This window comes from Misgurnus anguillicaudatus, chromosome 9 (genome assembly GCF_027580225.2).
Source record: "Misgurnus anguillicaudatus chromosome 9, ASM2758022v2, whole genome shotgun sequence".
Classification (NCBI taxonomy): domain Eukaryota; kingdom Metazoa; phylum Chordata; class Actinopteri; order Cypriniformes; family Cobitidae; genus Misgurnus; species Misgurnus anguillicaudatus.
Genome location: NC_073345.2, coordinates 34463974 through 34484623, shown reverse-complemented (window position 1 = coordinate 34484623; position 20650 = coordinate 34463974). Strand labels below are relative to the sequence as shown.

The 20650-nt window shown below is 40.5% G+C and overlaps 1 protein-coding gene across 10 annotated transcripts in view; it reads left to right on the top strand.

Moving 5' to 3' along the window:
- The window catches only part of cdk5rap2 (CDK5 regulatory subunit associated protein 2), a 50221-nt gene that overhangs the window by 12118 nt on the left and 17453 nt on the right, over positions 1 to 20650 (top strand). For 5 of the 10 annotated variants that reach the window (XM_073871548.1, XM_073871553.1, XM_073871547.1 and 2 more), the window contains exons 1-25: positions 720 to 1715; positions 1823 to 1957; positions 2206 to 2325; positions 3252 to 3344; positions 3429 to 3647; positions 3892 to 4062; positions 4140 to 4250; positions 4415 to 4552; positions 5342 to 5525; positions 5613 to 5803; positions 5891 to 6082; positions 8732 to 8868; positions 9039 to 9174; positions 9258 to 9374; positions 10845 to 10991; positions 11094 to 11206; positions 11286 to 11425; positions 14615 to 14746; positions 14860 to 14969; positions 15054 to 15185; positions 15678 to 15731; positions 15867 to 16042; positions 16124 to 16577; positions 16723 to 18283; positions 20518 to 20625. In XM_073871548.1, coding sequence (XP_073727649.1) covers positions 735 to 1715; positions 1823 to 1957; positions 2206 to 2325; positions 3252 to 3344; positions 3429 to 3647; positions 3892 to 4062; positions 4140 to 4250; positions 4415 to 4552; positions 5342 to 5525; positions 5613 to 5803; positions 5891 to 6082; positions 8732 to 8868; positions 9039 to 9174; positions 9258 to 9374; positions 10845 to 10991; positions 11094 to 11206; positions 11286 to 11425; positions 14615 to 14746; positions 14860 to 14969; positions 15054 to 15185; positions 15678 to 15731; positions 15867 to 16042; positions 16124 to 16577; positions 16723 to 18283; positions 20518 to 20625 — 6052 coding nt within the window. In that variant the 5' untranslated portion in view covers positions 720 to 734. Of the gene's footprint in view, positions 1 to 719; positions 1716 to 1822; positions 1958 to 2205; positions 2326 to 3251; positions 3345 to 3428; positions 3648 to 3891; positions 4063 to 4139; positions 4251 to 4414; positions 4553 to 5341; positions 5526 to 5612; positions 5804 to 5890; positions 6083 to 8731; positions 8869 to 9038; positions 9175 to 9257; positions 9375 to 10844; positions 10992 to 11093; positions 11207 to 11285; positions 11426 to 14614; positions 14747 to 14859; positions 14970 to 15053; positions 15186 to 15677; positions 15732 to 15866; positions 16043 to 16123; positions 16578 to 16722; positions 18284 to 20517; positions 20626 to 20650 lie in introns of those variants that run through there. The other 5 variants (XM_073871551.1, XM_073871554.1, XM_073871549.1 and 2 more) reach the window with 4 other exon arrangements.

The window sequence follows — 20650 nt, the reverse complement described above, 5'->3', positions numbered from 1 at the left end:
GATTTAGGAATAGAAATATAACACAGAAATGTATATTTGTATTCATCGTTCTGTAATAACAAATGACTGGAAAGGTCATGGAAACTCATTGGTGAAAAAGCATGGGAACCCTGCAGGAGTGCAAAGCTGGATTATCAGGTTGGCAGCCATCTGTGTCTATTGCAAATAAAAAAAATAAAATTAAAAACAAATCCCTCTGAATCACGGATGAAGAGTTTACACAGGTTGTGTAAAAAATGCAGTGTGCCTGTTATGCTAATGTTTAAATGTGTGTGCCTTTACTTGCATGTTTGTGACAGTAATATTTTGTATGGTGAAATGAGAGATCGCAGAAGGTTTAAACAAGCAATTCGGATTACTAGGCAAATTTTTATGTGGTAAATAATTCATGCCCGGTTCCAGTGTGACCCTCAGCATCCCCAAGACACGGTCTGAGCATCGGTGTCCCAAATACAACTCCTATCAAAGGCCTGCTGAGCTGAGTGGATTATGGTGTGTGTGTCTGTGTGTATGCTATCCAAAGGATTAGAGGATTTATATCTGTGTGTGGGACAGGCAGTTGATGCAGAGCAAGAAGACAGAGAGATGCAGAGGAATATTCATAGAAAGATGTTGTATGTGAGAGTCAGACAGAAGAGGACGATGCTAAAAATGGTTATAGAGTAGATTTGTTGCAGTATATAGGATGTCTGCAAATCTTCTGTGTCTGTAGAGTTTAAATATGTTAGGTGAACATGCATGACCCATGCCGTGTTTGCGGTGGGTGCTTGCAGGGTAGTCGGTGCCGCTGGTTGTTCAGTGCTTGTGGGCGACTGAGGTTGGCCGTGGTCCTCTCGCACGTGTTGGAGTTACAGTTGCATCGGGATGGCCGCAGCGAGTTTCTCTGCGGGAAATGCGTGTTTTCGCTGGAGCGTGTGGTGCATTGCGATGTTGCCATCGGACAGCTGCGGGACGCACACGCTGCACAGCTGCAGAGGCTGCAGAATGAAAGAGATGGATTGAAAATGCACATTGCAAACAAATACAAACAACATAATCTTCCAAATCTAGATGGTAGCGTTTTGCGGAAATCTTTCAGAAAGAAAGTAAAAACTGGAACAAATACTGAACTGCGATACATCCACAGATCTTCAGTTCAAACAAAGCAGCGTCAGCTGGTGAATAAGGACATTTGCGATTCGCCAGGAAAAAGTCAGGGGGTGGATACGAGTGCAGATGATGGACGGGAGAAGTTCAAAGGTCGATTAAGGAGATGTGTGAGTCTTGAGCCACTAAGCAGGGAAGTAACAGATCGCTCTCAACGCTTGCAGTTAAATCTGTTTACACGCCAGAGCAAAGACGTGCATTCTGGTTTGCCGGGAACTCTTAGTCAAGAATACTTAAGCATAGTGCATAGGAGGAGTACACTGATGTCACAATCAACTTCCCTCCAATCAGTGACCCTGGACCGGTCTGACCACGCCCCCATCAACGCATCACACCGCAGAAACCCACTCAAAACCTCTTTGGTGGTTGATGTACTTCAACTCCTAAGGATTGTGCAAGTAGTGCGACCTATCCCACGATGCAAGGTTAGCAAGATTCCAGTACTGACACCTTCACACTTCACACATGGACACGCTCATGGGGGTGTGACTTGGAAATGGTTGGTGGAGAAAAGACTGAGGGAAATGGAGGATGATTTTAATGATGAGTACACACCTCTTAAACCAGAGGTACACTTGCTCTTAGATTGGGAAGACTTTCTGGTGCCTTTCGATGGCATGTTTAATTTGACACAAAATGAACTCTATATATTTATATAAGTATTTTTGTGTTACAGTTGTGTGTAGAAAGACAGTCTGAATTGAGCACATTGGAGCAGAAGACCCGACAACTGACTGAAGAACTCAAAACTGCCATGAGCAACAGCCAACGACTTAAACACACACTAGAGGAAATAGAGAAAGACAACAAGGTAATTTCTGTCCCAACAAACACTCAAGACATACAGACTATTTTCATTAGCCACTTTAATATATGAACGCCAGTCAACATTGACCACTATGTAATAAAGTAGTTTGTTTAATATGTATTGCTGCCATTCACAATCGAAATGCTACAGTATACTCTCATGACTGTTCAAACCTTTAGGATCTACGTTTAATATGTGCAAATGCAGAAGCGCATTTAAAGAACTGATTTTTTTATTTATCTGTGTGTCAGGCTCTTTCTGATGAGCTGCAGGAGAAGGAGGGCGAGCTGGCAGCGGAGAAGAAGAACTCTATGAAGCGAGACAAAACCATCCAGGGACTCAGTCTGGTTCTCAAAGAGAAGGAGAAAGAGGTCTGACTCTGAATTATCAACTGAACTCTGCTAATAAATCAGTGGACATGGTTGGGAAATAAAGTCTGAAATTACATTGTTGCTAAAAATGTGATTTGTTGTGAGCAGGGCTCAAAAATAACTTTTTTGCTCACCAGACACAGTGGCTAGTGGTTTACTAGCCATTCAGCATTTTCACTGGCCACAATTAGTTGTTGGGAATATACATTTTATAAGATTAAAGAAGTGGACTTTGGTATGCTAAAATTACTTGATTTAGAGTAATTTTACTTAATTTAAGTAAATCCATCATTAGTGCTCGAGCGCTCTATGGTAAATAACCCCTATGCTGTGCTGGGTGCAGGGAGTGCTAATGGGAGATTTGTAGTGTTGCATTGCACATTGTTTATTATTTCACATGATTTATAAGAAAACTACAATTAAAAAATTATATTCAACCTGCCAAAGTGGCTGTTTTACCCACTACAGATAAAATCTACCCGCATTTGGCGGGTGTTAAAAGTCACAATGAAATTGAAATAACTTTTTTTATATTGTGTGGTATTGTTACAAATGACTTATCTGTGAGCTTTATTATTAAAAAAAAAAAAAAATAGGTGTCCCCCATAATCTTAAATCACTTTCGGTCACAAGGAATTGCGGGAGGGCGCAGTCACAGGAAAAGAAAAAGATTGCAGCGATTAGCAAATAACAACATGACCCAACTTCCATTAATCCAATTACAGTAGTTCTTGATGGATAAATTCAAGTCCCACCCTACCTTTTTTCTCATTTCAGAAGCCGTTTCAATCGTATATACGTCACAACAGGGATAATAAGACGATAGCTACTTTTAGTTTCATTGTGACTTTAATCCCTGGTTGCCAGAAAAAAATATAGCAATGTTTTTTATGTAATTTGTTTGTTATTGTCTTTGTCTCTTTCAGATTGAAGATTTATCTCGTGATCTTGAGGAGAGGGATCAGGCTCTGGCTAAGGCGAGAGAGGCTTTTCATAAAGCCAAACTGCAAAAATATCAGGCATGTATCTTGTGTGGCATCAGGGCGAATGAGTATTAGTGCTCCCAGTCAGCGTAAAGCCTTACACTCCTTTGTGTTTTTCAGGGAGCTGAAGATCAGCAGTCTTTGCTCTTGGAGCAGCAGGCTGAATTGTCCAGACTTCAGACTGAGGCTCGTTCATCATCGCTGGAGGTTCAGAGGCTGCAGCGTGTGCTGGGTAACAGAGATTCAGAGCTCTCTCTCCTCCAGCAGGCCAGAGGAGAACTGGAACAGGAACTAGAACAACTACAACAGCAGAAGAAGAAAGGAGACAAAACGATTAATGTGAGTAACAGCCACACATACAGAAACTAGTCATATCCTATAGTTGTTTAAAAAAACTAATTTGCACAATATCTGTATTACATAAACAAATGCCTTGTTGTGAGGTAGACACCAAATGAATCAATTAATCATTTGAATGAATCACTTAATTTTCACTTTCAATGAACTGATGCAAAGTTAACTTTGCCCGCTGTTAGACAAGCATAAACACAAGACACACACTCTCTTCTTCATTGCCCCGCAGGATCTGCAGAACCAGTTAAAAAAACTAAACAGTGCTCTGGCGGACAGAGAGAACGCTCTTGAACAACAGCGTCTAGAACAGCAGGAACAGAATCGAGCTTTAGAGCAAAAACTACACAACACTAAAGAACGTCTCACAGCCAGTCTGAATCATAAAGACCAGCAGCTGCAGGTAATGCACAGACACACACGTTCACAGACATCTCATCTTCGCCATCACTCTTAATCGAGACTCCAAATGTTTTTCAGGACTACATGAAGATGGTGAAAGATCTGGAGAAGAACAGAAATCAAGAGGGGGGTGATGCCATGGTGGCCAAACTCAGAGCCAGACTGAAGGAGAAAGAGAAGGCTCTGGAGGTTCAAGATTTTGTTTTTTATAAGATAAAATTGACTCACAGGTTCTAGCCACAGATAAGTTCTTAGCCAATGGCAGTAGTATTAGTAGGTGGAGGTTTTCAGATATTAACATTGTTGAGTGCCTTCATACAGTATATGTGAGATGTTTTTTTGTGTTTGTGCAGGAAGCACTAGATGAAAAGTTTGCAGCTGTGGAGGAGAAAGAAAATGAGATTCATCACTTAAAGCTGAGCCTGAGAGAGAAAGAGAGAGATGTGGAACGTCTCAACAACCTGCTCTTACACAATGAGGAGACCATTAATGTAAGAGTGTGTGATGGAGAGATTATGATGTTGATATATGTGACCCTGACCCACAAAACCAGTCATAAGGGTCTTTTTTATTGAGATTTATATATCAACTAAAAGCTGAATAAATAAGATGTATGGTTTGTTAAGATAAAACAATATTTAGTTGTGATACGACTTTGAAAACGTCTCAGGTAACATTTGTAACCCTGGTTCCTTGAGAAGGGAACATAACGCTGCATCTTCCTGCCATACTCCCTGCATCCCTGTGGTGCCTTGCTTCGGCGGTCTAAGCTGAAATGCTTATCTCAGATGCCACTTTATACATCCTGGTCCATCGATCTACCCGCCTATGACGTATCATCTCCTGATTGGACTTTATTCTATTTATGCTCCCCAAGGGGATGCAGCTCGAGTTCCCTCAAAAGGCAATTTAAATAAATCTGATGGTACAAAATCGAAATATTGAGAAAATCGCCTTTAAAGTTGTCAAAATAAAGTCCTTAGCAAATGCATCCACTCACAAAAATAATTTTTTCAGATATTCACGGTAGGATATTTACAAATATCTTCATAGAACATGATCTTTAAATATTTTATAATGATTTTTGGCATAAAAGAAAAAGCGAATATTTTGACGAATGCATTGTATTGTTGGCTATTGCTACAAATATACTCATGAGAACCAGTCTAAGTTTTGTGGTCCAGGTTCACAAATGTAATTTGTTCAACAGTTTCTTTGAAGTTTGTGGGATTTTTTATGTAAAATTAGATATGCTGACCCTCTCACATTTGTGTATGTAGAGCTTTGATGCTTTCATAAAGGAGCGAGACCTTGAGCTGCAGCAGCTGTTGAACTCACTAAAAAATCTTCAGAGGTGTAAAGATGAGACCGAGGAGAACCTTCAGAGAGCTTTGAGAGAGAAAGACTCCATTATACAACACTTACAGCAAGCACTGGACAACAAGACTAAAGACCTGGAGGAGCACACGCCCAGCTACAAAAATTCACATACCCAGATGCGCATTTACACCATTATTGTGTTTTTACCATGTTTTTTGGCTCTGCAGGAGCTGGCCAATACAGTCCTGAGCCAGTCGGAGTCTCAGGGGCGAGACCTGGCAGAGCAGATGAGTCAGAGGTTAAAGGTCTCAGAGGTGATGATGTCTGAAGCAGTAAAGGACAGAGAGAGGCTGGTGTCTGAGAATCAGACCGCTGTTCAAAACCTACTGGCCACCATCAGCAGCAAAGATCAGCTACTTAAGGTACTTACACACACACACAAACGCACACACACACTTGTACACATGATACGTGTGTAAATGCTTAAGCCAGTGTTTCTGTATGTGTAGGAGACTGCAGAGCGTCACACACAGGCTCTGAACGATCGTGCAGGTGAATTACAGGATCTGCGCAAACAGCTAGCCGACATGCAGCAGCAGCTGAGAAGCGCACAGAGATTGAGTGCTACGGCAACACAGGAGGGTCACCTGGAGCACGCTGAACTCCGTACCATGTTGTCAGAGAAAGACGCCTTCATCAACGTAGGTTAAAGATCACATAACACACACAGTTTCTGCCAATGTCATGTTTATCTTGGGTACCTATAGAGTAGTATTACATCCTTATTACCTCCAAAGAGTCTTTTGTGTTGTCAGATTTATAAACAGAACAGCCTTTGCGGTTTTTTTCTGGTGGGAGGAGTTAAAGAGTACATCACAACTATTTGTTTGTGTTGTTTACATTATGTGCACTTATGCACCAATTGCAAAACATTTGAGACTAGATTTTAATTTACTTACCGCCTGTGGTTCCAAATCCTGAATGTGGTCTTTTAACGTTGGGACCACTCCATCACTCAGTTGTAAACCATTGGAAAATCCGGCGCCGAATTAGGCCTTGTTTGTAAAGCAATCTTCTTCGAAATGGAGGTAACAAACATAAACACATTTGCAATTACCTTGCTGTCCGGGAAAAAAACAAACTGCATTCACTGTTGTCTTAAGACAGGGTTACTTGGAAAGCTGAATTAGGTTTTCTTTTCCTTATTTCCAAAAACATACTTCTTCTTTCGTGCCATTGTTGATTCTTGATATACGGACTACCGGCACATCCGGGAACTTGAATGTAAATTTCGTCACCGCCCCTTTTTGGGGGATAAAAAAGCAGCCCTTCCATTGGCTTCCATTCAAAATAGCGGAACAAAGAAACGTTTTTACACAGCCGGCAGGCGTAAATAACTTATGAAATCACTCAGATTAAACATGTCGAGTATTTATCTGTCCACCCTGCCTGCCATAGAGCCCGAAAGATACATTAACACATTTAATTTGGTCAATATAAAAACATGTCCCTTTCATTCTCACAGCGTCAAATTTGTGTAACAACGCCATCCAGTGATTGCTGGAAATATCGCTAGGCCAGTTAGTTGTATGACTCGACGGAAAAGTGCACTCATTACTCTAAATATAAAGACATAATAAATAAATACGAAGTAAATTTCAAATACGAAGGAAAATCATACACTTGCTTCCCTGTTGACTCGTTGAGGTATGAGTAAAATGTCCGGGTAAGACACCTCTGGCCAATAGGGAGCGTTGTTACACAAATTTGATGCTGGGAGAATGAAAGAGACATGTTTTTATATTGACCAAATTAAATATGTTAATGTATCTTTCGCGCTTTGTGGCAGGCAGGGTGGACAGATAATTACTCAACATGTTTAATCTGAGTGATTTCATAAGTTATTTACGCCTGCCGGCTGTGTACGAAGGTTGCTTTGTTCCGCTGTTTTGAATGGAAGCCAATGGAAGGTCTAGTCTGATTTCCCCCAAAAGTGGGCGTGAACCTGTTCAGAGACATTCTATGACGTTGCACCGGATGTGCGTATATAACAAAGTTGTCGCATGCAGTGATGCTTGTAACTTTTACTCGAAGGAGCAATGCTAATGATGAGCGTTCTCGTCTCACACTGATTGACGTATGGGTGTGCTTTTCTGGGGGGAAGTGCCCATAAAAGGAATAAGGGGTCCAAGATACGTAATAGTTAGTCCATTTTCTTAAAAAAAAAAATGTTTTACTCTCCACCATGTCATACAAAATGTTGATGTTTTTCTTTGTTCAGTCAAAAAGAAATTATGTTTTTTGAGAAAAACATTCCAGGATTTTTCTCATTTTAATGGACTTTAATAGACCCCAACACTTTTAATGCAGTTTAAAATTGCAGTAACGAAACGAATGTCATTTTTGGTAATAAAAAATCTGCACTTTTGAACCACAACTTCTCATCTTCCTCCGGTTGTGTGACGCGCCAGCGCGACCTCACATAATGTCATCACGTCGAAAGGTCACGGATGACGTATGCGAAACTACATCCCAGTGTTCACAAGTGTGGTGAAAGAGGACCGTTCCGACGTTGTTTTTTGTGGAATGATACTAATTTATGTCTTTGTGTCAGTTTATTGTTTAAAATGGTCCGCAAATGTGCGTTTCATATATGTAACACGTGACCTTTCGATGTCATTACGCAATTACGTGAGGTCACGCTGGCGCATCACACAGCCGGAGGGAGAAAAGAAGTTGTCGTTTAAAAGTGCGTATTTTTTATTTTTCTTGCCAAAAATGACAATCGTTTCGCTAGATAATACCCTTATGCCTCGTTTGGGATCCTTTGAAACTGCCATTTTAAACTGCATTAAAACTGTTAAGTGTTGGGGTCCAGAAAGACCATTAAAATGAGAAAAATACTGGAATTTCCTCAAAAAACATAATTTCTTTTCGAACGAACAAAGAAAGACATCAACATTTTGGATGACATGGTGGTGAGTAAATTATCTGGATTTTTTGATTCATGTTTGAAAAAACTTTCCGAAACTTGTAGGAAAGAGGAGGAGTTCGGCACAAAAGTACTACTTCACACGGTCAACAGTTTTTTTTGACACTTTGCCTTTGTTTAGCATAAGAAATACAGCTGTGTTAATAAGTCAGTATGCATGAAATACCATTAACTCCCCCCTTTAAACTTTCAGTAACAAGACTGCGTGCATACTTGTATATTTCTGTGCTTCAGTACCTCCACAGGTCTCACACAAGCATTTAACCAAAGCACAACCGAAGTGTCTAGATTTCTACAAAATGTTAAATCTACTTTGAGGCACAAAATGTGAAAAGTGAAAATGTTCTGTGCTCTGCAGAAGCTGTTAGAACGTGGACAGGAGAAAGATCGTATTATTTTGGAAATGAAGAGTGGTGAAGCTCCGCCCCCTCAGGTACTGGAGCTCAGACAGACCATTCAAGTGCTACAGGAGAAACTAAGTGAGAGAGAAGCTGAGAATGTGTTCCTACTGAAAAAATTGAAGTGCGAACAAAACAAAACGAATGTCTTTGGCTTATTTTTACCTGTTTAAGATCTCTGAATGTTCTTTGAAAAAAGCATGATACCTTTATGTGCACCAGTATTTGCATTTTAATTTTAAAGTATATGTGCATGCGTGTAGCTGAACTGACCAGGCGAAACAGTGAGGAAACGCTGGATCAAACTGCAGTGAGTAAAAAATCAGCTGTAGTTTTGAAGAAAGAGCTCGCACAGAAAACCGAAGCTCTCAACGCAGCACTGAAGAGGGAGAACCAACTCAAGGTCTGTTATTTTTACACCATCTTAGGGTTTTTGTGTTTTTAGTGTTGACACTCAAGTAACTGTGTGTATGTGTTTGTGTAAAGATTTCTCTAGCAGAGCTTCAGTCCACGGTCTCAGAACTGGAGGCGAGATTAGAGGGACAGACAGCCAATATCGACAGTCTTACGTCCACACTCAACACTAAAGAGGAGATCATTATTGTAAGTATACAACTTACAAACTTAAAGGAATCACTGCTTTCTGAAACGCACAGATTTTTACAAAGCTCATTGTTCTGAAAAGTGCGTTGGGCTCTTATTGGCCAGTTATTCAGTGCGTTGTGATTGGCCAAATACCTCAAGCATGTAGCAGAAATGTTAAACCCTCCACAACATGGCGGCGGCAACAACAATACTACAGCGAGAAGAAAAGTTACGCCTTCTTTCTTTGTTATACATTTGGTGTTATGCAAATCTTCCAACATGGTGACGTAGATACTGTATGTGAGGTCATGTTTGAATGAGGCATTTTAGGTAGTCGTAGATGAGCCTTCACTTTTAGAAATAATATCTCTTTGGGTTTAAAACCTCAACCTTTGTGACTTTATGGATCTTCTATATACATAAACTCTTTTAACACTCCAAAGACAAAAAAACATGAACAAACACCATATGATCCCTTTAACTCTTTCCCCGCCAGCATTTTTAAAAAAAGTTGCCAGCCAACGTCAGTATTTTTCATGATTTTCACAAAAGTTTAATACCTTCCAGAAAATGTTCTTCTTTAAATATATAAACATTATATATCAATATTGCGGAAGACTCCATCTGGTGCATAATAGCAGTATTACAGATTGCCAGAAAAACATCGTCATTGGCAGGGAAGCGTTTTCTCTTAATTGACAAGTTAAAGGGATAGTTCACCGAAAAATGAAAATAATGTCATTAATGACTCACCCTCATGTCGTTTCAAACTCGTAAGACTATTCATCTTCAGAACACAGTTTAAGATGTTTTAGATTTCGTCCAAGAGCTTGTTGACCAGAAAGGTAATAAAAAACGTCATCAAAGTAGTCCATGAGACGTCAGTGGGTCAGTAAGAATGTGTTGAAGCATCCAAAATACATTTTGGTCCAAAAATAACAAAAATTACGACTTTATTCAGCACCGTCTTCTCCTCCACGTCTGCCGCGAAGCGCATGCGCGAGACCAAAGTCACGTGAATGCAGTGACGCCAATTATGTGTTATCCTCAGACATGTTTGTGAAGTTTATTTTTCAAACTTACAGCATGAATCTCCCTCAGACTGTAAACGAAGCCCGGCCGCACAAAAAAAACCCCAGCTGGGGCGCACCAGATAACACGTCAGCCGCGTCGTATGTCATCCGCGTCACTGCAGTCACGTGACTTTAGTCTCATGCATGCGCTTTAAAGATGTTTTTATTACCTTTCTGGACATGGACAGAATATCGTACGTAGATTTTCAATGAAGGGTCAACAAGCTCTCGGACTTAAACTGTGTTCTGAATATGAACGGAGGTCTTCTACTTTCACTTGAACTCGTCAATGGTGGTGAAAGAGTTATTTTAAAAATAGATCTCTGAATATCATATTCACACATTATAAATGCATCTAAAGGTCTGACTGTCAATCTTCTGATTTTATTTTGTGGAACGTTTCTCACCCCTGCAGGAACTGCACCAGCGTTTCGCTCAGAGAGGAGACAGCCGGCTGACTTTGATCCGGGAACAAGCTACCCATCCTGGTGTGAACGAACCCAGTCTCTCTTCTCTTCCTCAGAGAGAAAGTACTCTCATTGGAGGTGATAGCCAGCGCAAGGTACACAGACTTAAAGACGAATTCACCAAAGATGTGTTTCTCATTGTATTTGAGATTATTAAGTGCTACCGACCTCTGATCCTGTGTTTTTGATGTTGGTAGGATCTATCATCTCTGTCCGATTTGCTGGCTGAGCAGGTGGAGTTAAACCGTGCACTGAGAGCCGAGCAGAATCTCTATTCCAGCCTGATCAGAGCTGTCAAACAGCATGACAAGTACGTACGAAACACTCGCATAAAACTATCTGCCTGTCGTTGCACTGTTATTGTTATTGTTTTCTCAATGTTGTTGCAGTGTCGAGAGGCTACAAGCGCTGCAGTTAGAGCTCACAGCCGTGTCGCTCCTCAGACAACAGCTGGAAAGTGGCGTTCAGATGAATGAGAAGCTGAGAGATGAGCTTCAGACAGAGATACAAAGAGCCAAGCAGACAGAAGGTGGAGTACAGAAAGAGAGGCAATAAATTACAATCAGAAGTTGCATCTAAAAAAATTGTTGTCTGACTACTTGGGCATTATTTTAGGACCTTAAAGATTTAGCATTTTCCACAAACTCATCCTTTTTTTTGTATAAAACTTTCCTTCTCATGATAGTACTGACCTTTTATTGGAAGCAGAATGCATCATAAAAATTTTCGGAATAACAAACACTGCAGATTGTGTGTCTCGTGTTCATCTTTCTGTCTTTCGCTAACACTTTCATTTTCATTGTCATGTTCTGTCAATGTTATTTTTCTTTTATTGAGTCATATTTTTGTTCTGTGTATCTTTTGTAATTCTCTGTTTTCTGTTCTGCTCATCTTTCATCTGTGATGTCATTGTTTGTATGTCTTTCTAATACAGTTTAGTCAGTACTGCCTGAAGAACTAATAAACCTCTCCTTTCAACACTTTTGCACTCATTTATGCAAACATACAGAGATGTGAATGGCTTACTATTACTATTCTTTAACAGTACTCAGATTAAACGTGACACTGGACCAGTCATAAGCACAAGTTCAGGGGGGGGGGGGGGTGTCCAGTGAGTAAGGGCCGATTCACACCGGCTGCGTGGCACGTGCGTTTCAGTTGCGTGGCGTGTCTGTTTTTATTTAGGCTCCCATGTTAGCAGGTTTGACAGTTCACACCGTCTGCATGACACGCACATCGAGCCGCGCTGAAAACGCATGCATGCTAGGAATAGGACTGACGCCTATTTTTCACGCCACACGCAAGCGTCTTGGAAGCGTTTCCAGGCAAAATATATGTCACCTATAGCAAGGCATGCTTCTGGTATGTACAGACACAGAAAACGCGACGCAGCCGCCACGCAACTGACATGCAACAGATACGCCACACAGCCAGTGTGAATCGGCCCTAATTCCTCTACATGTAGAAACATACATTGGAACAAAAATCAGGTCATGGAATTTCTAGAATATCATGGAATTTTAAAAGATCTTTTCCAGAAATTGAACGATGAATAATTTTATTATTTTATGTTTTTTTGTTTGTTTGTTACTTTAAATTTTAGTTTCCATTTATGAAAATGTAATCCACTTGTGTAGTAAGGAATACTATTTCCAGGTCCAAGCCTCTGCTGACTACAATTTAAACGGCTGTTTATTGGCACTGTCTATTCTTTTCACACATTTAAGAAACATTTTTATAAACTCATGGTGTATTATCCAGGCTCATGGCATCCCGGACATTGGTCATGGAAATTCAGCTTTTTTGTCGACGAAGGTCAGGGAATTGGAACATTGGTGTCCCACATGGGTATATTTGCAGCAATAGCCAACAATAGGGAATTATCACGCTGATATGTAGTACTTCCGCTTTCAGGGATCTTTGTGCACGTCCACTTCCGGTGGATCGTAATGGCAGTTCTGCTGGTCCAGATTGAACAGAAAAGTTGTTGGGAAAGGTGATGGTGTTGTAGAAATGTAGTGAAGTAAAAGTACGGATAATTTGTTGCACATTGTTACGAAGTAAAAATCAAAAGTATGCACTATAGATCCTACTTAAATAAAGTACAAATACGTGGAAAATTTACTTAAACTTTCATTCCACCACTGCCTAACAGGATGTTAGATACCGAACCTAACTGTGTCAAAAGTGGACATGCACAAAGTTGACTTCCCGCCCACTAAACCCGGAAGCATAATAATCCCACTTACTTTGTATGGGTCAAATTATTTTATGCCAAAAATCATTGGAATATTAAGGTTCATGTTCCATGAAGATACTTTGTACATTTCTTACCATAAATATATCAAAAATGTATTTTGCATTAGTTTATATATATATGTGTGTGTGTGTGTTTCTAAGAACTTTAAAGATGATTTTCTCCATTATTTAGATTTTTTGCATCCTCAGATTTCTTTTTATTTATAGTTTTATATGAGCCAAATATTGTCATAACCTTATGATGGGTTTTGTGGTCCAGGGTAACAAATGATAAAAAGGTGAACCCTACTTTTTCAGTATTGAGCCAGATACAACCAGAGAATAGTTTGCTATATCTCACGATGCAGTTCAATAAACTTGAACTTTCATTACCGCTAGGACTGCATGATTAATCCGCTATTATGAACGTGATATTGCCTAGTAGTTTATCAGTGAACTATAGGCCGTTTCAGCAGTAACAACATAAACAAGCGGCTGTCGCGGTCCGCACGTAACTTCCGGTAAACTCCACTAAGAATAAATAACAACAAAGTTCTTTAAACATAGTTTATTTATATAACAAGCAAAAAAACAACACATAGATTACCTAGGAAACCAAAACATTTGTTATTTTCGACGAGGCATTTGTTCAAGAGATCAGTTTAGCAACTAGTCAGACCATTAAAAAAACGAAAACGGAAGTAAGGTTCAGATCCAGACTTGTATCGCGTGCGTCCGATGAAACCGTCTATTCAGCTCTTTGTAGTAAATGCGGCTCCATCTGAAAAGCAGGTGATGGCGATTTACTACTAATCACGAAACCGGCTTTATCGACGAGATGCGTATGACAAGTATATGAGATTAATTGTGCAGCCCTAATTACTACTGTGACAGATGAACTGAAAATGATCAATCAACTGTAATTTTTTCATGATTTCTTGATTAGGTATTTCAACACACATTTTTTGTGTGAAGTGAATTGAAAATGCAAAATAATCCATTCACTGAATTAAGCATGCAACCTGAGATGAAATAACAAGTGCAGGGTACCCGTTTTAATGGATACTCTTGTGTAATGCATTTTTCATGATTTTATAATAGTATAATAAGCACTTACCTTATGTTTAATCACATACCCAAAAATCTGATCTCATTTACAGTAAATTTAAATTAACAAGAGCCTTTCTATCTCTTTTTCATGCTTTTGTTTTTTTCAGATGTAACACTATTTCTTTATACTTCACATCTATCAAATGTTTTTAAAATTAAGAGAAAAAAAACATAATTATTATACATTTATTTTGTAATTTCTTTACAAATATTTAGTCAGCTGATGTTTTCTATCATGTCTTACTGTGGCTTTCTCTGTGACATTTCAAAAGTTACTTACTGCAAATATTTTAAAGTGTAATATGATAGGATTTTGCTATCTGGGGTACAGATCTTGAAAACATTTGTCATTTTCTGTGTATGTACGTAGGTTCGAACCCTTCTGAGTTAGCGAGCATGCGTGATGCTCTCGAGGAAGCTCAGCGCTGGAACGCCTCACTGCAGGCCCGACTGGGACAGATTCAGAACCGAGGAGGAGGGGTCGGGCAGGCCAACGATTCCAGTGTGTTTATGAATATTGCATAGTTTATTTACTTTATATTTTTACATTTTTTTTATTAAAGACTCGTGATTCGACACAAATAAGGTATTATTCAACTCTATGCTAATTTGTAGTGGACACACTGAGTTTGATTGGCGAGCAGACATCCTATATGAGTATATGTTTGGGCGAGGGGCCAGACGATGAGTTTCAGCACCTGAGTGTAGAACAACTGCGACTAAAGGTATTTCACCTTTTAATAAAAGATCTTGTGAAATTATTTTCTTTCTTTTTTGAAAGTAAAAGTGCTTTTTACGCTCGCATTCAGATCTTGGAGCTGCAGGCAGTGAATGCTGAACTACAAAAGAAGATGGAGCTGATGGAGAAGGGCATTGTGGGTAATGATCCAAGAGACTCTCAGACAGAACCAGACCTTATCAATCTTTCAACTCCTATCAAGGTATTTAAGTTCATCACCTATTTACAGCTAAATTCTTTACAAAAATATTTAAATAGTGTTTTTATTATTCTTTGTAACTACTGTGCAATGATGTTTTGTAATACGTACATTCAAATTTCTTACCTCTTTAACCCCTGACCTTTAACCTATTTTGTATGTGTATGATTGACCTCATATTTATAGCGGAGTCTCTCTTTTACTAACATTAGTTAGCTGGAACTTTCTAGAAGAGTTTATTTTTCTATTGCGTTTGTCTGCTGAACGAGTGTGTATGTTTATACACGTGTCTCCACTAGTTTTCTTCCTCTACCTTTCTTTTTCTCTTCCATTCCTGCTAACCCGTGTTATCTCCTCTCTGTCTTTCTGAATTGTTTCTTACCCATAATCACTTGCAGTCGCCCCATCCTGCTGTTACCGTGTGCTTTACTTTATATTCTGTTCCATTATGGCATTTTGTGTTAAGTCATGTCACCAAACATCCCATTACTGTAGCAAACACAGGAAGACCAGCCACCTGCCCCTAAAGCTGAACCCCTAAACATGAAGGTAGGTGGAAGTACTGCACCTTTTACAAAAATGCAATGTCTGTTGTTTTGAACCTCATCTCCACATTTTACACGAGCATTTATTTTTGCAAAATTGTCCTGTTTTTGTGTTTCACCATTGTTGATGATTTCCAAGGAGACATTGGATGAGGAACATCGTTCTTCGGAGTCTTGGGGTGAAACTAATCAGACATCACAGAGAGATCGAGTTGCCGTACAACCTGCATCCAAATTTCTCAGAGATGAACCCGAAAAAGCAGAACTCCAATCACTCCTCACGGATTGTGGGGCGGAGTCTGTCTCTCAACTAAGGTATGTTTAGGATAACTATGGATTAACATTGTGCCTATAAATCAATCATAAACCATCAGACTTAAGTTCTGCAATGTTTAGGGAGCAAGTGGCCAAACTCCGCACCGAAGCAACTCAACTTCGTGGACTTTTAAAGGAAGAACATGCCGCAGAGTCCAAAGAAAGCGCAGAGAGTTCTGGAGAAAGCGACAGCCACGGAGACCTACGGCAAACCGTCAAGATGCTTCGCTCGGAAGCCAGAAGTTACCGAAAGGTCATCCGACTGCTCAAAGAGCAGCTCCAGCAGAAATCAGGCTCTGCTGATGGAGGCGCTCAATTTAATCCAGAGATAAACATCAGTGTTGCCAGTGGTATGGAAAGACTGCAGACAGAACATGAAGATTCCCAGAGACACCCTAGCTCCCTGGAAAAACAACAACAACAAGGGAAAGAGAGCAAACAGGGTGAAAAGAAAGATGCGCAGGAGAAAGGAAGAAAAGAGGGTAAATCCACAAAAGTCAGCAGGAGCCCAAAACAGCACATGGCCAGACATGCAGTGGGTGTCACTTTTATAACTTCACTGTTTTCTGATGTATAAAGAGGGTTGTGGTGTGGTGTGGCGTAGTAGTTTGGTAACCAGAGGGATATCAAAACTTTAATTTAACTCACTTATATTTCTTTGCTAATGTGCTTTGTTACAGGCATATGTGAAATCTCGGCTACCGGTTCCTGTGAGGTCCAGTAAAAGCTCTGGACAGAGTTCTGAGGATCTAAGTGAGGTGTTATCGGACTTTGTTCACCCCTGGCGTCGAGGCCTAAGGGCAGCTGAAGAGTCAGACTACAGCTCAGACAGCAAGACATCCTTAAAGTCAGCTCAGCACGAACACTTGGAATTAGATCATGCTAAGGACCCAAGTTCAGCCACAGGAATGAAACCAAAGGTTGATGTTGGACAAAACACAGACCAGAATCTGGAATCTGAGCTCATGTTGCAGTTAGAATTGCTAAATCAGGAATGTCAGGAGAAGGAGGAGCTAATCTCCCACCTGCAGCAACAAGTCCAGGAATGGGAGGAGCTTCGGGTACAGCTACAAGAGAAAGACAGGCTCAACCGAGAATACCTGGAGGCCTTGCAAGCTGCAGAGACCACCATTGCGTACCTCACTGCATGTAGCTTGGACTCTGAGTGTGGTCTGGGTCAGACGGGAGATGTGTCATTGCAACAAAGGTGTGCAGAGCTTCAAAAGGCTGTTGAGGAGAAAGACAGAGTCAACACTCAACTGTTGGAGTGCTTGACTACAGCAGAGTCCACGATTGAATCACTACACGGTGTGGACACAACGAGTTGCCAGGCAAGCCGAGCACCTGGACAGGCAGATCCCCAGGTTGTTTGTGAGAGATTAAAAGACCTAATTAGACGGGTAAAAAGTTCTCAGCAGAAAGAGGTCGGTATCCAAGAACCGTCAGGTGTCCCCCATGGCCCAGGTCTAGGCCCTAACTCAGTTCTGCAGCAGCAGGTGGACTCACTGCAAGAGTCACTGTTGCAGCAGTGCAGGATGAATGAGGAGCTACAGGAGAAGCTCAGGACTTCAGAAGCAGTTGCAAAACAGTTGAGTGAAACAAACAACAGTGCCCTCACAAGTCTGGAGGAGAGTGACACTCAGGGGCCACAAAATGGAAAGGTCCCATCATGGCAACATCAACGGTTGATGGACTGTCTGTCTGAATGCATAAGTGCTGCTGAAGGTGCTGTCCAGTCTCTCGCAGATGTCTGCTCAAGCCAAAACAAGTCACCTAATCCAGAGTTAAAGCAATGGCTGGAAAGGCTACAGCGTGCTCTGCTGGAGAAAGAGTCTTTGGAGGATCTGGCTAGCACCAAGAAACACCAACAAAAGACCAGCACACCCATTCAGCAGGCACAACAGGACCAGGACAGCTTAAAACCATTACAGCAACAGAATTTACTGAAGCCTGTATCCTCACAACAGAATCTTCACAAGAACCTCTTGATGCTTCTTAAAATTTATACAGAAGGTTCTCAGAACATAAACAAACTAGACGAGGGGGTTAAATGTGAAACCGGAGGTGGAGATGCACCTGAAAATTACTTGTTGGAGAGAGACGCCCAGATCGAAAGTTTGCAGAAGGCCCTGAAGGAAAGACAAAGGGCATGCCGAAAGTTGGAGGAGAAACTGGCAACAGCTCAGTCCGTCATCGCTGTGCAAAGCTCAAACAAGGATAAACAATCCGATCAGCGCAAAGGTGAGAGGAAATGTGCACACACATCAGTTCTGTACTGCTGCACATTATCTAGATGTAAATATAAGAATGAGTCTGTTGCACAGGGATGACCCAAATTTGTTTTTAAAATGGCTGCCCACACATCACTGGCTCTAGGATCAGCAAATGAAGAATGCTTAATAAACTAAATGATCTGTATATTTACTTGCCTGGTACCAAAACTGCATTTAATGCCATTCAAGATGAGTAGGTTGCAAAGAAGTGTAAAGTTTTCCATAAATTTACAGAAACATTCCATGGTAACTTAATCTGGGGGACTTTTGTAATATTCCAAATTGGAATTATTTGGAAATTTAGGAAAATGTATATAAACTATATCATATACCAACATTTGTTTGGTTATAAGCAGACATGCATGCAAGGTAATACAAATTTTAAAGAATCTTGATACTAACGCTCATCAAGCCTGGATTGATTTAATCAAAAATCCTTCAGAAATCATTCTAATACATGCAAAGATGGACAATTTGACATTATTTTGTGGACAGGATTCAGGAAATGATCTGTGCATGTTATGGAAGAATACAAGTACACGCAGGGGGTGTGGTTTCAATAAGCAGTTTGCTGTGTGCATGTGACTGCAGGGTAGAAATTCAACCGAATGCATTAAATCTTGTTGTTTTAAACAAATTTGTTTTTTAACTACATTTAAAGGAACAGTATGTAGGATTGTGGCCAAAACTGGTATTGCAATAACAAAACTTGTGGCTAAAACTGGTACTGCAATCACCCAACTGATGGCCAATACACCACATAAACATCAGTTGAGGGCTGCAACTCCACTTTTTAAATGACAATATCCTGGCCAGACCACTGTTGTCAGTGATATAAGTATTTGAAATGAAAATGATTTCTTAAAGCAACACTATGTAGTTTCCATGTAAAAATGACTTACAGCTCCCCCATGTGGTTGAAAAGCGCAACAGTGCCTGGTATCAGACACTCTTCTGCAGGCAGGGGGAGGGGCGGGGCTGTGTGCTCTACCATCCACCGCCACTTTCAGAGTGTGCTTGTAGCAGCTAGGAGGCTGCTTAGGTTGCAGCAGCAGTATAATTTGATCAGTTAAAGTTGTTCTATCACTGAAATAATTTTAGAGACATTATTTAAATGTAAAAAAACTACATAGTGTTGCTTTAATGTCTAGTGACATATCAGAGCCATTTTATGATTAATTGATATACATTTGTTACATACTGTTCCTTTAAGTTCCCTGTTATCGGCAACTTTACAATTTCCTTAAATTTCCCAGTTTATTCCCATTAATTCCCATATAATCACGTTAATTTCCATGGAAAGTTTCCAGCCTTGAAAATGCCTGGACTTTTGCAACCTTAGTAGTATGACCACCATACCATTATATATATAAACGCCTCATAGACTGAAGCTGCCTATTGGATCTGACATATCAGCGAGGCCGCCATCTTGGATGGGTCTCCAATGTGCCCCTTTGCATTTATTTCTACTGAGGAATGTGTATCCCCAACTGCAATAATCATAACTCTCCGAATTTTACCGGATTTTCACACAGTTTGGTTACATGCAAGTAACTTTACTTATGATGACATAATATTATAAATAGTAAAATAACCAAAATTATTGTTCAATCTTACTTGTGAAAGATAATCCCATGCGATCTGGTATCAATACTGTGCCGGTTATCTCAACCGTAAACTGCACAAAATACGGGAATAGTTGCTCGCTCTCCGTTGACTCTGGTGCTAGCGTAGAGTGAGAAGACCCAACCAATATGGCGGCGACGCTGAATTATGTTCCAACACATCATGTGGCGTCTACTTATATAATGTCTATAGCCGTTTCTCAATATGCATTCTTGTCTGTACTTGCGTTCTTGTGGACTTGTGAAACGTCATCAGTCGCGGCCCAAGTACTGTTCCAATTCAAAGTTCGCATCAAGCCCAAGTTCACATAAAATCCCCGGATGTGTTCTTGATCCGCCCACTTTATCGAGGATGCATCAGAGGAGACTTGTGTGGACTTATGACAGCGAAGTTTCCCAGAATGCATTTCGCGTCAGGAGTTCGTTCTTCCGAGTCTGAACTTGCAAGTTCGAACTACGAAGGACACAAGTCCGAGTTTGGCGTACTTGGTATTGAGAAACGGCTTATGTGTATGACATCATGTTGCTCATTCATCTCCTGTGAGCTGCTGTTCTCACCCCTACATGTGTACTCTAGCGCCCCCTGGCGAACAGGATGATAAAGGGGTGCAGGTGGATGCGCAGGACCTCGGGTACGAAACGAGCGGAAGGAGTGAAATGGAAAGAGAGGAAGGAAGTAGCACAGGTAGACAAGGGAAAAACACTTGAGC